This window comes from Ruditapes philippinarum, unplaced genomic scaffold, assembly GCF_026571515.1.
Source record: "Ruditapes philippinarum isolate M1 unplaced genomic scaffold, ASM2657151v2 ctg4736_1_1_1_1, whole genome shotgun sequence".
Lineage (NCBI taxonomy): Eukaryota > Metazoa > Mollusca > Bivalvia > Venerida > Veneridae > Ruditapes > Ruditapes philippinarum.
The window spans coordinates 8,103-21,815 of NW_026865356.1; the positions used below are offsets into that span (position 1 = coordinate 8,103).

Sequence of the window (13,713 nt, forward strand, 5' to 3'; positions counted from 1 at the left end):
TATTAAAAAAGTAGCATGATAGAGTCAATATTGACGAACATGTAAGACCATTTATACATGTACACTTACAGGATGTGTTAAGTATAATAACATTACTGTTCTCATACCTTTATTTACGATTAAGTCAATTTAGTACCTTTTTTTGTATTTACCTGTTTACTGTTTGACAAATTCAGTCAGATCACAAAATGACATTATCTTTTAGCAACATTTTACAAGTTATTTTTATACGTACGACTACCTTATTTTTTAATGGAGACCCATATACTCTGAGCAACAAATGATCTGTCAGGAGGTCCCCCGCTTTGGTCACATGTGTTGCTACAACATACACCTCTGGTATCATGTCGGCAGTTATTTCAAATCCTGTTTTAGTTCGTTTTTCATTTGCCACACCGGAAATAAGTGTCTTACGTAACACACCTCTTGCAAAGATCTGTGAAAAGGGGACTTTGTTAAAATGTAGGATGTTATTATATGATACATTTTAACATAAATCATAAATCATGGGCCTTTCAAAGTGATATCATATTTCTGTAAAAATAATTCACAGTGAACAATCTACCTTATTTCTAACAAAACAAAAAAACTTTCTTCTGCGCTTACAAAAACAATACAGTATAGTAGATAATAATACATCCTTATACATGTAGACATACATTTTCGTTGACTTTTCAAAAATACATTAACAAGAGAATATACAAGTATTTTTTTGAATCCTTGAGTCCTTGAAATTTTCTACAAACCTAGATTTAATCTAGTCAAGTGGAAATTATACTTATTGGTTTGTAACATTGGTTGCTTCCTCATATTAGTGATTCACGTCTCTTTTGTTAACTATATAAAAAATCTCAATAAAATATATAATTTGGGAAGAATCACTTATTTGATTACATTATGTAAGTTGAGGATTTGATTAAGGATTGATTATTTGAAATACCATCTATAATATCGAATCTTTAAAGTTACTAGTATATCAATTCGATACTAGTTTAGGGGCGCCCTGTGTCGAATGGTTTACTCTAAACCATTCGCCCCTCTACGGCTGTGAGTTCGACTCTCGACATGGACAATGGATTCTTTCATGTGAGGAAGCTATCCAGTTAGCTTGTACATTACAGGTGCCCGTTCGTGTCTGAAATTAACTAGAAAGTCGGCATATGACCTTTACAGTATTAGTGCGACGTTAATCTCCTGTCAAAAAAAAACAACACTAGTTTACCTCATAAGAAATCAAACCATCCAGATCACCAGAAGCTTCGGTCATGATTTCTAACCTTTGGCCAACCTGAAATATAATATATAAACTTGTAAACGCCGTGCCTTTCGCAACAATCGATCTTTCTGCTAAAACACGCATGACAAACTCAAACTTGTATAATTAAGAGTATATTGACAAATTATAAAAAAATGAAAACACAACTGAAAACGAAGCTGTAAAAAGTCACAATTTCACAAAAAATACTGAGCTTGAAAATCATAATATGTGCATTTGCATATATAGATATTTGTTCATTTACTCCTAAACTTAATATCAGGCTTGATTTGTATCCTACTGAATATAAACACAATACATTTCCTCTCTAAGGAACGATGCTAACGCTGCGACGAAAGAATACAGGACATTTCCAGTCTACTGAACGATGCGCACACTAAAACGGTATCCTATTGAATTACAATAGAAGACATTTTCAGTATACGAAACGATGCGCACACTACAACGCAGATACTGACAGAAAGATATCATGTCAATTATATAACCATATTCTAACATTAAGAAAATATTTCGTGCTGCTCCTTGTTTAATAAATGTTATAGAAATATCACTAACAGAGTTGCGTAAATTTACTTACTTGAACGTTTGTTTTATTAGTGTACATTCTGAGCAACAACACAGGCACGCTGGACACCGAGTAAAGTGTTACGTTCTTGTAAATAGTTTCATATCGCAACTGTAAAAATTATAGCAATGTTAAATGATTTAATAACCTTATTTATGAGCATCAACAGTTTCTTTCTTAGACTACGTTCTAAAGGCCTTCACAGACGCTATGATTTAGAAGTACAACAGATTACAAGCAGATTTTAATGTGCAAAGGCTACTAGTTCTAAAATTCGTAAACCTTAATACTAGATTTACAGGATAGAACATGTTTATTTTGTAAAACTTGTTGTACAGACCTCCAAGGATGGCAAATGACAGATTTCCTGACCCGATAATGTGTGCAATTAGTGAAATTCCAGAACAATTAGGACAAAAAAGTAAACATAGTAGTAAAGTGGAGTAAAGAGGATATTGAACAAGAATTGGGTAGCGAGATTTGTGGAATGTTCCAATCCCAAATACTCAAAAAAGTATTGTAAGCTAAAACGTTCTAAAACATGAACATGAAGACCAAACAATTCTTTGCACAGAGCAGGCTTATGGTGCTCAATTATTCCATTATTCCAGAGGTAATGTTCTATATCCTTGCTATTTACCACCGACAGAACCTTTTGTCTAGCTCATAAACAATCTCCTTAATTGGTCAATATCAACAATTATAACATTTGCAGATATTCCAGTATAAATACTGACGAAATTCTGCAAGGGATCTATTTGGTGGAAAATATTTTGAAGAGAAATATCATTATTCATATATTGTAGAATTACGGTCTTAATACAAGTATTGTTTGCTTTACGAGTATACCATAATTAATGTTGAACAACTAAAACCTACCGTCTGTTTAGGCTTTAACGGATGAACATGTGGAAAGCTGTTTGAAAAATATCTATACCTTTTGTCAAAAGCCGCCTACTTAGTTTTTTAATGAGTACATTTATCTTTAAAAAGATAGGTACATAAATGCAGCATAATTATTTTCAAATTATTCCGAGCTTTAATTTATGTTCTTGACGTTTGCAACTTTGAACATGTTCTCAAATTTTCCTGTTCCAGCTTATTAAATGGTAATCTACAAGTAATAGATGGACTGGGTTTTGATTATTATTAAATTATAATATGATATCATTGTCAGTCTAATATCGTAAAACATTAAAAAAACACAACCCTTTACAGGTTACTTCTTTCACCTGAAGCACTATTTTATCTGTATATTCGGCAACTGGGAAGCTAAGATCTGCATATCCTTCATTGTCAAACGGAATGTCAAAACTTTGAAGCGTTGTAGTCTTTAAGTCCAGCCATTTGGTAGATGGCTTGTTGAGGAGGCAGCTCTTTACTTCAGCAGTTGTAACCGTTGGGGTCACATTTATGACACCTGGCTTTCCAATTGGCCCATCATTATAACCAACAAATATCTAGGAAAAAGAAGGATAACTATAATTTGAATCACACCGTCGATGAATGAATTTAATAAAGACAAAATGATGTCCCTTTTCTTCTTTAGAATGGGCAAACATGGTTTATGTTTTAATAATATTTGAAGTACCGAAGTTTTGTCTTAGAAATAGCAAAAAGTAAAAAAAGTAGATTTTGAGTTCCATAAAATACTTTTGAATAACTGTAACTGTATTAATTGCCAATTGCAACAGAAGCAAAAAGATAGTTCAAGTAAGTCATTGAGTAACTTTTTGAAAACTATAACAGGACACAAAAAAGGGTTTTGAGAAATAAAAAAAAAATAGGGAATAAGTCATAGTTAATTTTCGTTTATGACAGCATTTCTGATTAAATCTTTTTACTATTTGCATAATTCCCGACGAAATCAAACGACTAACCTGTGTGTAGTAGGACATTCCAGGTATAAATGTGTCTCGTTTTTCCAGCTTTGAGATAGACAGATATCTGTTAATCGTCTGTGGACGTTGAGTAGGGTAGACATAATTTATCCAAAGATTCTCCTCAGTGCCAATGGTAAGAGTTGTTGCATTATCAGTCACCAAGGCTCGAACTATAAATGTGTCATATAGTGAAAATTGCCGACTAATGTCCGATATTGGGACCGTAAATGTTACTGATCCCTGCATCTGTAGAATTTGAGAGAAAAAAATATATGCTTTCGTCACAGAATCAATGCGGGTAAAATGGAATAATATATTCAAATCATTTCAAATAAAAATACTTCTGTGTTAAGTTCACCGGCCACATTCAAATATAAAAAATGTATCTGATCATTGAACAAAATGTATTTTATCTTGAATTGAACAAAATGTATTAAATATAACAGTGAACAAAAATGTATTGAATCTTATTGAACAATTATATCAAAATCTTACATTTAACAAAATGTGTTTGATCTTACATTGAACAAAATGTATAAAATCTTGAATTGAAGAAAATGAATTAAATCGTAAATTGAGCAAAATATATTGAACTTATATTAAACAAAATGTATTTGACTTTACATTGAAGAAAATGTATCAAATCCTACATTGAAGGAAATGTATTTGTTATAATGAGAATTTATAGCTCGTCTTTTTTCGTGTTATAAAAGTTCTTAAGTTTATATGAACAACACTCGAAGATTTTGTAACGTATCGGTATTCGGTTCGCCTTTAGTCAACCCATCTTGAAACCACAACATATTCTATTTTTACTATACAATGTTCAGTTTGTATTTTTTATAGATACGATATATAATGTTGATAGAGTGCATTATCAAAATGATATTAAAACTGCATGTAAAGGTGAAAACATTACACCTACATGTTTGTTGTATTCTAAAAAGTTATATATAGATGCTTTGGTATAAATTTGTAGTTTACAGTTTCCATAAACTTTCGCCCCAAACGTGAATCTGAAGGAAAAAAAAACATAAAAAATATAACGTATGCGGCATGTCTTATACTTTAATATGAAGGAACTGGACTGGAATAAGTGAAAATATAATTAGCAATGTAAAGTACAGGACAAGATATTGTTTAGTGTTGTGGCATGTACATGAGTGTATTATAATAACATAACATACAAGGAGAAATAAAGACAATCGACCCATAAGGAAAACAAACATACTGCAGAGAATAAGTACACTGAAATATTAAATTATATCACTTTGTTTAAACTGAATTACATTGTATTATTCTATATAAAAGTTAAAGTCTAAAGTCTGTGTTACGCAAAGTTTTATTTTTGTATGTGGAAAATATATTTATCACGGTCCTAATGGATGTGGAGAACGTAATACGAGCATAAATATGAGTAAATGAAACACCTTGAATGAAATCAGGCAGTCAACATATGATAAACATATGATTACTATAGACAACTTTAAAGCAAATTTTACAATGTCACAAATACCACTTACATATGAAGTAAACTTGTAACAAGTATATTCTTATCATTTCATTTCATTTATTTTTTTCTCTTGGCTTAAGTACAAGCCTATTGACACTATATTTCACAAAAAAATCTTTGTATCTTAAAAAATAATCTTACGATTTTTCATATCAAATCACTTACTTAGCTTTGACTGACACATTGACTGAAGCTGATTGGTACGGGATCTCTTTAGGTAACGCAATATCCACACTAAATCTAGGTATTGCTGAGTATATAAATACAGGCAACATGTACAATCATAATATTTTTAAGAATTTATTAAATTATTGGCTTCAATTTAACAAAATTAGTACAATTATTTTGATTTTGTCGCTGCATGAAGAAACCTAAATAAACTACATGTGTATATGTTGTTACATATGTAATCTTAATTGTGTAGTTAATTCAATTTTTAACCATAATTTTCTTGATGTTTTAAATCTAGTTTGTACTTATCTAATAAACGATCGCTCCGAAAATGGTAAAACTCTACCACTGAATGTTTAATAGACAAGACTGATTTTAAGAAAATATGAATGCTGGAGGCATTTTATAGTACAAGTAATATCTTGAGTGTTTTAACCTAATATGGGTATGCTGAAGACGATGAGGGTGGATACCAAGAAAATAAACTTGACATTGACCTTCAAAAGGTCAATTCAAAATGGCTGCTTAATAATACTAAAATAGGTCATTTAAACTATGATACAATATGATGCAATTAATTATTCTTGTCAAAATCAAATTATTATTCAATATGATCGGATTTTACTGAGATTGGCCACCAAATATAGCGATTATATGTCTAATGGCACAATTAACAGTATATACAGTACTGTTTTACTAGCGAGTTATAGTATAAGACTAAGATTTAAAAAAATCACTTTTAATGTTTTGTTTACTTGACTTATATTTAACAATAAACTTAGTTTATAAAATTAATATTACCAAAGAATAAATATTTCGTAATAACAAATTAATATTTCGTAATTACGAAATAATATTTCGTTATAACGAATTAATATACGTAATTACGGAATAATATTCCGTAATAACGAATCAATATTTCGTAATTAAGATTTTATTTTTCGTTAAAATGAAATAATATTTCTAATTGGGAATTATTATCTCGTAAAAACGAATTCAATTCAGGAAGAAAATGTGGAAAATGTCACTTCAGGTGTTCCGTAATTTTTACATTATTTGTAGCTATGATTTTTTTAAGTTGTTCTTTTTGTTTTCATATATTTTGCACTTATTATTTATGGTTTAAAATGAATATTTAAAAATGATTTTTGAAATGTCAAAAAATGTCATTTCAATGCCATAAACACAACACAAACCGACACAAAAAGTGTTTTAAAAAAATAAACTTTTACGTGAACTTTAAAAACAGTATTCTCACTCGTGGCCACGCCACTCGTGGAAATACTGTTTTTAAAGCCCACTCGATGAAATAAAATTTTATCTTACACACAAACAAACAAATGTCCTCTATATACTCCATATTAATTCTCGTAAACTTTACCAACGAAATCGAAGTGTAATCTAATATTTCAATTAGTGCTGTAATGTATTTATAATTGACAGGTCAATAAAATAAGACTATACAAAATAAGCAATGAGGCTGTGTATACAAACAAATGAACTATTGTTGTTCCAACATGCAAAAGCGGGATTAAGTATGCGCAAAACCATTACAAAATCTTTTTTCAAGGCGACATGTGACACATTATAAAATTTATCTATAAAATAAAAGATACCACCTTTGTTAAGCCTTTTCTCCAGAAACTAACTAAAGACATAATAATTACATAATTGCAAGTATTTAAAAAAAAATTAAGGCAGTACAAAATTTTAAGAATTTAAGCTTGTAATATGTTTATCCTACTTAAAACATTATCAGGATCAAAAACTCCTTTTGTAACCCAAATATCTACGACATCTTGGCTCTATCTCAATCTATGAAAGTTGTTTTCTGTCAATTTTCTGTACCTCAGGTTTATATATAAAAATGTGATAAATGAGTGTTGAGCAAACTAGGTTAAAAAATATCCAACCTACTTTTTAAATAACATTTCTGTCCCATTCTTTTATAAAATGTGTCACTTGCTGAAATGTTGAAATTAATAAAGAGCCGTTTTTCAGCACATTGTGAACATTACACATGTATGCTGCATGTAGGTTTTTTGTGTGTTGTTTTGTTTGTATTTGTTGTTTTCTGCCAAAAATAATATCTGCATAATTCATTTTTAGTTCAATTATAACTGCATTCAGGTATACGATGGATAATATTCGATTTATCCGCTAAAGGATTAAATCTTTTATTCAAATCTTACAACTTAACATTCTTTATTAGAACACCCCAGTAGGGCCTCAAAAAGAGTTGTCAGGGAAGACAACTTACACTTGAATATGTCATATATAAGGCAAAGCAAATTCTGGAAACGGTCTTTCGATCGTGGCTCACCATAGAAGAGGTAGACTAGTTTATCTTCGTTTAAAAAATCTAAAATTTACATTTCAAATCTTGAATCCCACCACAAACCCACCCGTTCAATTTCATTGTTTTTCTTTGTTTTTGCTTTCTTCCCTTTATATTTTCAGATGCACGTCATGGCTGGAACAAAAAGATATAGAAAAAGGAAAATGCTTATAATTCTCAGCGACCGTTATCGGAGCTGATCAATTTGTAAAACAAACATGTAAAGTGATTTCATCATCTGTACCTGTGTACCTTCAGTTGAAGCATGTGCTACCACGTTTTTGCAACCGTTGCCGGGGCAAAAACAGTTATAGTAAAGACATTTAGTAGTCTTAAATCGAAACACATAGACATTTCAATAGGTTAAATAATTAAAATGCTTTTATCCAGCCATGGCCATTTTCATGCCAACACGTTTTTGTTAATAAATACCAGTACGTTTTTTAAACTAATTTCTCTTTTCTTTTATTCCCAAGTTGTAATGTTTGAATAATCGTTAATATTAAAAAGTCATCTTAAACTTTATCACATTCTTAACAAAAATACAGAAAACAACAAATGTTTACCATCTTGTTTACAAGTAAGTGACTATTTAATTTGAAATTTAAAGTTAAAGTTAGAAACAACAACAACAAAAACAACACCATATTTTCATCGAGTCATAAAATGCCTGAAACCGGGATATTGCTACGTTTGCTTGCTATGCCATGGCAGCTCTCGAAAATTTGGAATTCAGTCACGGTTTTGAGAAAATTCTACAAAAAGATTATACATTAGAATTCCGGGTACCCTCCAATGAATTTCCAGGATATCTTAAAAGTAACAGCAAAGTTATCAATAAAAATACTACTTGTTAAAAATGGAGTAATATTTTCTTTGACCATATATAAAAGTCACGTGGGTTGGCTACATAATAGAGGTGTTAAAATATAATTGTAATACACCCTTTGTTAGCCATTGAAATAGATGTATAAAGGATTTTCAAAAATGGTTATTATTCAGAGCGGGCGCTATGGTGCAGTGGTATCACTGTCTGCCTACAAATCAAGGGGTCTTGAGTTCGATCCCCCGCTACTCCACTGAACGAATAAATGACTACAATACTGACAAAACCAGGACATAGACACAGGATGACGGCAACGATAGAAACAAGAGAAGACCTTAACGGAACAGGAAACAAGTACCGAAAGTACAAGACCGAAGACGACGACCGATAACAGAAGGGAGAACGGAGACAAGAATTGACAACAAGAAAACGGAGACCACGACTGGTTGCAGAAGAAAAGAGACGGGAACCGATGACAGAAGAACGGAGAAAAAACGAAGACAAGAACCGATAACAGAACAGGACAGGGACCGATAACAGAAGAACTGACAATAAAAACAACAACAAAGAGAGACGAATACCGATAACAGAATACCATACACGATAACTGAATACAGAAGGATGAAGACGGGGATCGATAACAGAGACGACAACCCATGACACAAGAGTTGACAACAAGAAAACGGAGACCAGGACTAATAGAAGAGACGAGAACCGATAACAGAAGAACGGAGGTGAAAGAAGACAAGAACCAAAGACTGATAACAGAAAAACTGACAACTGACGGAGACGAGCATTGATAACAGAAAAATAGACGAAGACCGATAACAGAATAACATAGACGATAACTGAAGACAGGGATCGATAACAGAGACGGAAACCGATGACAAAAGAAAGAAGAAAAACGAGACAGGGACCGATAACAGAAGACTTGACAACAAGACAGCGGAGACGAGGATTGATAACAGAAAAATAGAAGAGGACCGATAACAGAATAACATAAACGAGGACTGATGACAGAAGAATGAATACGAGAACCGATAACAAAACATCTAACAACAAAAGAACTGAGATCAGGACCGATTTCAGAAGAAGACAACAAGAGAACTGCGACGAGGACCAAAAACTGAAAACCAAAAATCACAACCAATAAGAAGACAGCAGAGAAACGCGACGAGAATCGATAACAGAAGGACGAAGACGACGACCGATAACAGAAACACGTTCAACAAAACCCAAGAGTACTCAGAGATAGGTGCCTTTAATTAATGTATATTTTTCATGCACACGTTTTAACCCCTCACACATACGCACGCTGTGCAAATATAAGTAGGCATCTGAGTACCAGATAAAATTCATGAAAGCTCTATATCTAGCAGATAGGGCAGGAAAGAGTGTGGTGTTCGCTTTGTAAATGCCTTAAAGTTTTCAGTACTATCTTTAAATATTACTTCTATATTAGTATTATATTGCCCTATAGAAAAATGTCTGCCATCTTGGATTTTTCGGCCATATTGGATTGTTTTGAGTTTTTTTAATTCTGTTTTGGTGTCTAATTTGTTTTAAGCTAAACATGCTTTGTGACAAATTTCAGGCTTTTCCTTTCCTTAAAATTTTTATTTGATATATCATCCATTTATGATTTTGGAGAGATTTTGAAAAAATTTGGCGGTCATTTTAGTGGTCATTTTAAATGGCCATTTCAATGGTCAAGATCAAGTTTTTCAATTTGGTATCCACCTTTACCGGATTCAGCATACCTTTAATAGGTAAAATACACCGAGATACCACTTGTACTACAAAATGCCTCTAGCATCTTATTGGGAGCCAAATTCTCAAAATCAGTCCTGTCTATAAACTTAAACCGTGTCATGGTTTGGTATACGAATACTGCAAATGTATTTTTTTGCATTATGACGAGTCCAAATGTTCATTACACTTACCATAGTCGTTAACTTCGAAATGCTTCGTTAACTTTTTCGTCTAAAAAATAAAGATACAAACAAATATTGTTGCATCATTAAATTCGGTTATTTAATAACAATAACATAGTCTTAATTGTTCCACCTTGGCATAATCCAAATGATAACGACTTTGTTTATGCACAATTTGCATTGTGAATGTCGCGTATGTAATATAACCAGTGACGCATCCAGCATTGTAGCGTCGCATTTATAAGCCATTATAAGTGTCACATTCGGCATTATTAGTGTCGCCTGCGTCATTACGGGTGTCGGCATTATGAGTTATGTATAAGTCGTAATGAGTGACACAGCTGGGATTGTGAGTGTCCCATCCGGCATTGTGAGTGTCGCAAAATTCATTAAGAGTGTTGCATGCGTCATTTAGAGTTTCGCACCCAGTAGCGAGAATCGGTGGGATGAAATCCCCGAGCAATTAACGAGTGATTCTACGAAGCACACTCGAAATTTATGATGGTCTCCAAATACGAGAAATGTGAAACTAGTTTTAAATACAGCAATAATGCAGATATGTGAGTAACATAAAGCAAGGGTAATTTGATATTTAGCCTAACTATGAAGAGTCTCAGTTTTTCATCACAAATAACTCATTTAGCATACTTATATGGCTATATTTGCATTAACATATAATTATTTCCAGACATTATTATTTAAAGTTAATAATAAAAAAATCTGATAGCTTCATTAGTTATTTACCTGAACAAAACAGAATAGAACATATTTACCGCAGCATTGATATCGATAGACCAAGTACCAAAAACTGGTTCCCTGCTTAACTGTAGGCGACCTGTGATTACGCCATCTTTCGGTATTAAATTTTCTCTAACTTCAATTTTGTTGTTTTTCCCATCCTAAAGAAGACAAAATTAGTGTCCACCATTTAATCATTTACTTTGAGAAACACAATTTCTATTTACAGTATTAATTTATATCAGAATTTATTTACATCTTAATCTTGTAGCACTTACATATTTGTACATTACATTTGTATCTGATCTTTAAAAAATAAAACTGGAGGAGGAAGACTTCAGGTGTCCCTCTGTGCATTTTTTCAGGCACGAACGGACACTTGAGTAGAACCACTGACCTTCCGCAAGATAGCTGTATAGTTTCCTCACATGAAAGAATCCAAAGTCCCTGACGGTATTCGAACCTACAGCGGTGAGGGGCAAGTGACAACGCAAATTTTGTTCAAATTCTTCTTTAACGTCTTTCTTCCCCATTATTCAAAATAAAAAAAAAAGATTAAGAAGGTTGATCAATATTGAGTTTTTATTACATGATTGGGAAATATATATAAAATGTATATATAGATTTGTTGTAAATACTAATTCACATATCGTATAATCCAGTTTGGATGGCGAGCAAGCTTATATTATATACTTTTAAATGAGAAACTTCGAGGCATCGTGGTGCGGAAAATACCGTATTGTTTAATATTTAACCAACACCAAACTGACGGTTTAAAGAAAAAAAAATGGTTTTAATGAACTTATCAATTGTAACCATGGTCCACACCCCGTTCACACATACGGAGTTTTTGACTTTTGAATTACCAAATATAACGTAAAAGTCTAGCTTGTGGCGACAATCAGATAATTAGTAAAGTCCCAGCTAAAAACAGACATATAACAAGCTGGAGTCAATGCTGGGACAAACTAACTAAATCACACTACATTTCCGGCACCAGTCATGACAAATTGCTGCAGTGTTAAAAAATCTAAACATTGCTGATTTCTACAGGTATATAAGTAAGTTTATATTGGTGGTTTACAAGAGGTACCATACATACACGAATTATAACTGTGGCAAGACCTTTGTATCCAAAGAGGTTCCGGTGTAATAATATCGCCCGGTATTTCACTGAAACATAATCATGTTTATTAAGATATAAGATGTATAACTAATGATTTTAATTTTAGTTGCTTGTTTATTTTGTTTCGTTTAAACTGAAACTGTACAAAATTAAATGAAAACATGTTCAGAATTTAATTAAGAAACATTAATTGGCTTCACCGCTCGTACTTTAAACTGCATTTTGCCGTTCATGAAACGTGCATAAAAACTGATAAAAAAAGATTTTACTTGGTATTAATATTTTGTTGATATATTTTGATTTTTTAATTTTATGTATATTATTCCTATATACGAGTACATACCCTTTGAGATGTTATTGTAAATGGTTCATTGTAATATAATATTGTAACATTCTTAGCCTTGTTTTTAAAAAATTGGCCTAGTTTCACTGTGCAACCAGAGTGAAAATCAGACATGGCTGACAATTCGGAATCACCTTAGACGAAATGTAAGAAAATATTAGTCATTTTAGTACATGTATTTTTGTAATTTTTAGTACAAAAATAAAAAATAGTACATGTATTTACATGTATTTTATTAAAGATTAATTGATATGTTTGTTCCTTAGGCAGGGTTTTTTGTTTAAAAAGGTCCCCATTTGTAATATTAAAATACAAATGTATAAGAAAATGAGAGAAAAGGGAACAGATAAGTTCTTACCCTCTTGTGTGGCTGAATAAATTGTTTTATCCGTCTGTATGAAGATATGAAGATTGTCATCTACATAATTTATTCTAGACTCGGCACTGAACGATACACCACCAGAACCGTTAACTAGAACTTTATATTGCGACATTTGTATATTTTCTGGTACCTTCAAATAGCAAATATCTCTGTTTATTCTCCTAAATTAAAAAACTTTTGAGGGTTTTTTTTCACCTCATTTTGGAAATGTATATTAAAAATCCACATTTGCCGAGTTTCGGACACACTAACGTCTGTTTGTTATTGTAATGTCTAATGAACTTTTTGCATTATAAATGACTTTACAGGAAAGAAACAAATTATAAAAGAATAACATACGTTTCTGCAGAACAATGGTAAGCAAATGAAATAAGTATTCTATTTCCATTACCTTGATTGACAAAATACTTGGAATACCTAGATAAAATGATAAAATATATAAAATATACATGTGTATTTTTTTGAAAAGCTAAATCTTTCTTAAGGATAAAAGGGATGAAACGATCAAGCAAAGTTCGAACTTTCTACAGTCATCAAACATGAGTCGCCATTTTCTCTGCTGTGACATAAAATTTTGATCACGATCTCTAAAAAACAGACTGTTCTTTTAGATGAATA

At 31.9% G+C, this 13,713-nt stretch overlaps 1 protein-coding gene across 1 annotated transcript; it reads right to left on the reverse strand.

Annotated features, from left to right (window-relative positions):
- Positions 1 to 241: 241 nt before the first annotated feature.
- LOC132728734 (CD109 antigen-like) lies at positions 242 to 13,264 on the reverse strand (the record flags this gene model as incomplete). The annotated part of the gene is made up of 11 exons (XM_060714405.1): positions 13,072 to 13,264; positions 12,347 to 12,417; positions 11,280 to 11,405; positions 10,516 to 10,555; positions 5,403 to 5,487; positions 4,650 to 4,740; positions 3,722 to 3,970; positions 3,074 to 3,301; positions 1,854 to 1,952; positions 1,223 to 1,288; positions 242 to 436 (listed from the first exon to the last, which is right to left on the reverse strand). Coding segments are annotated over exons 1-11 (1,386 nt in total), but the record flags the coding sequence as incomplete, so codon positions are not given.
- Between the last annotated feature and the right edge of the window lie 449 nt (positions 13,265 to 13,713).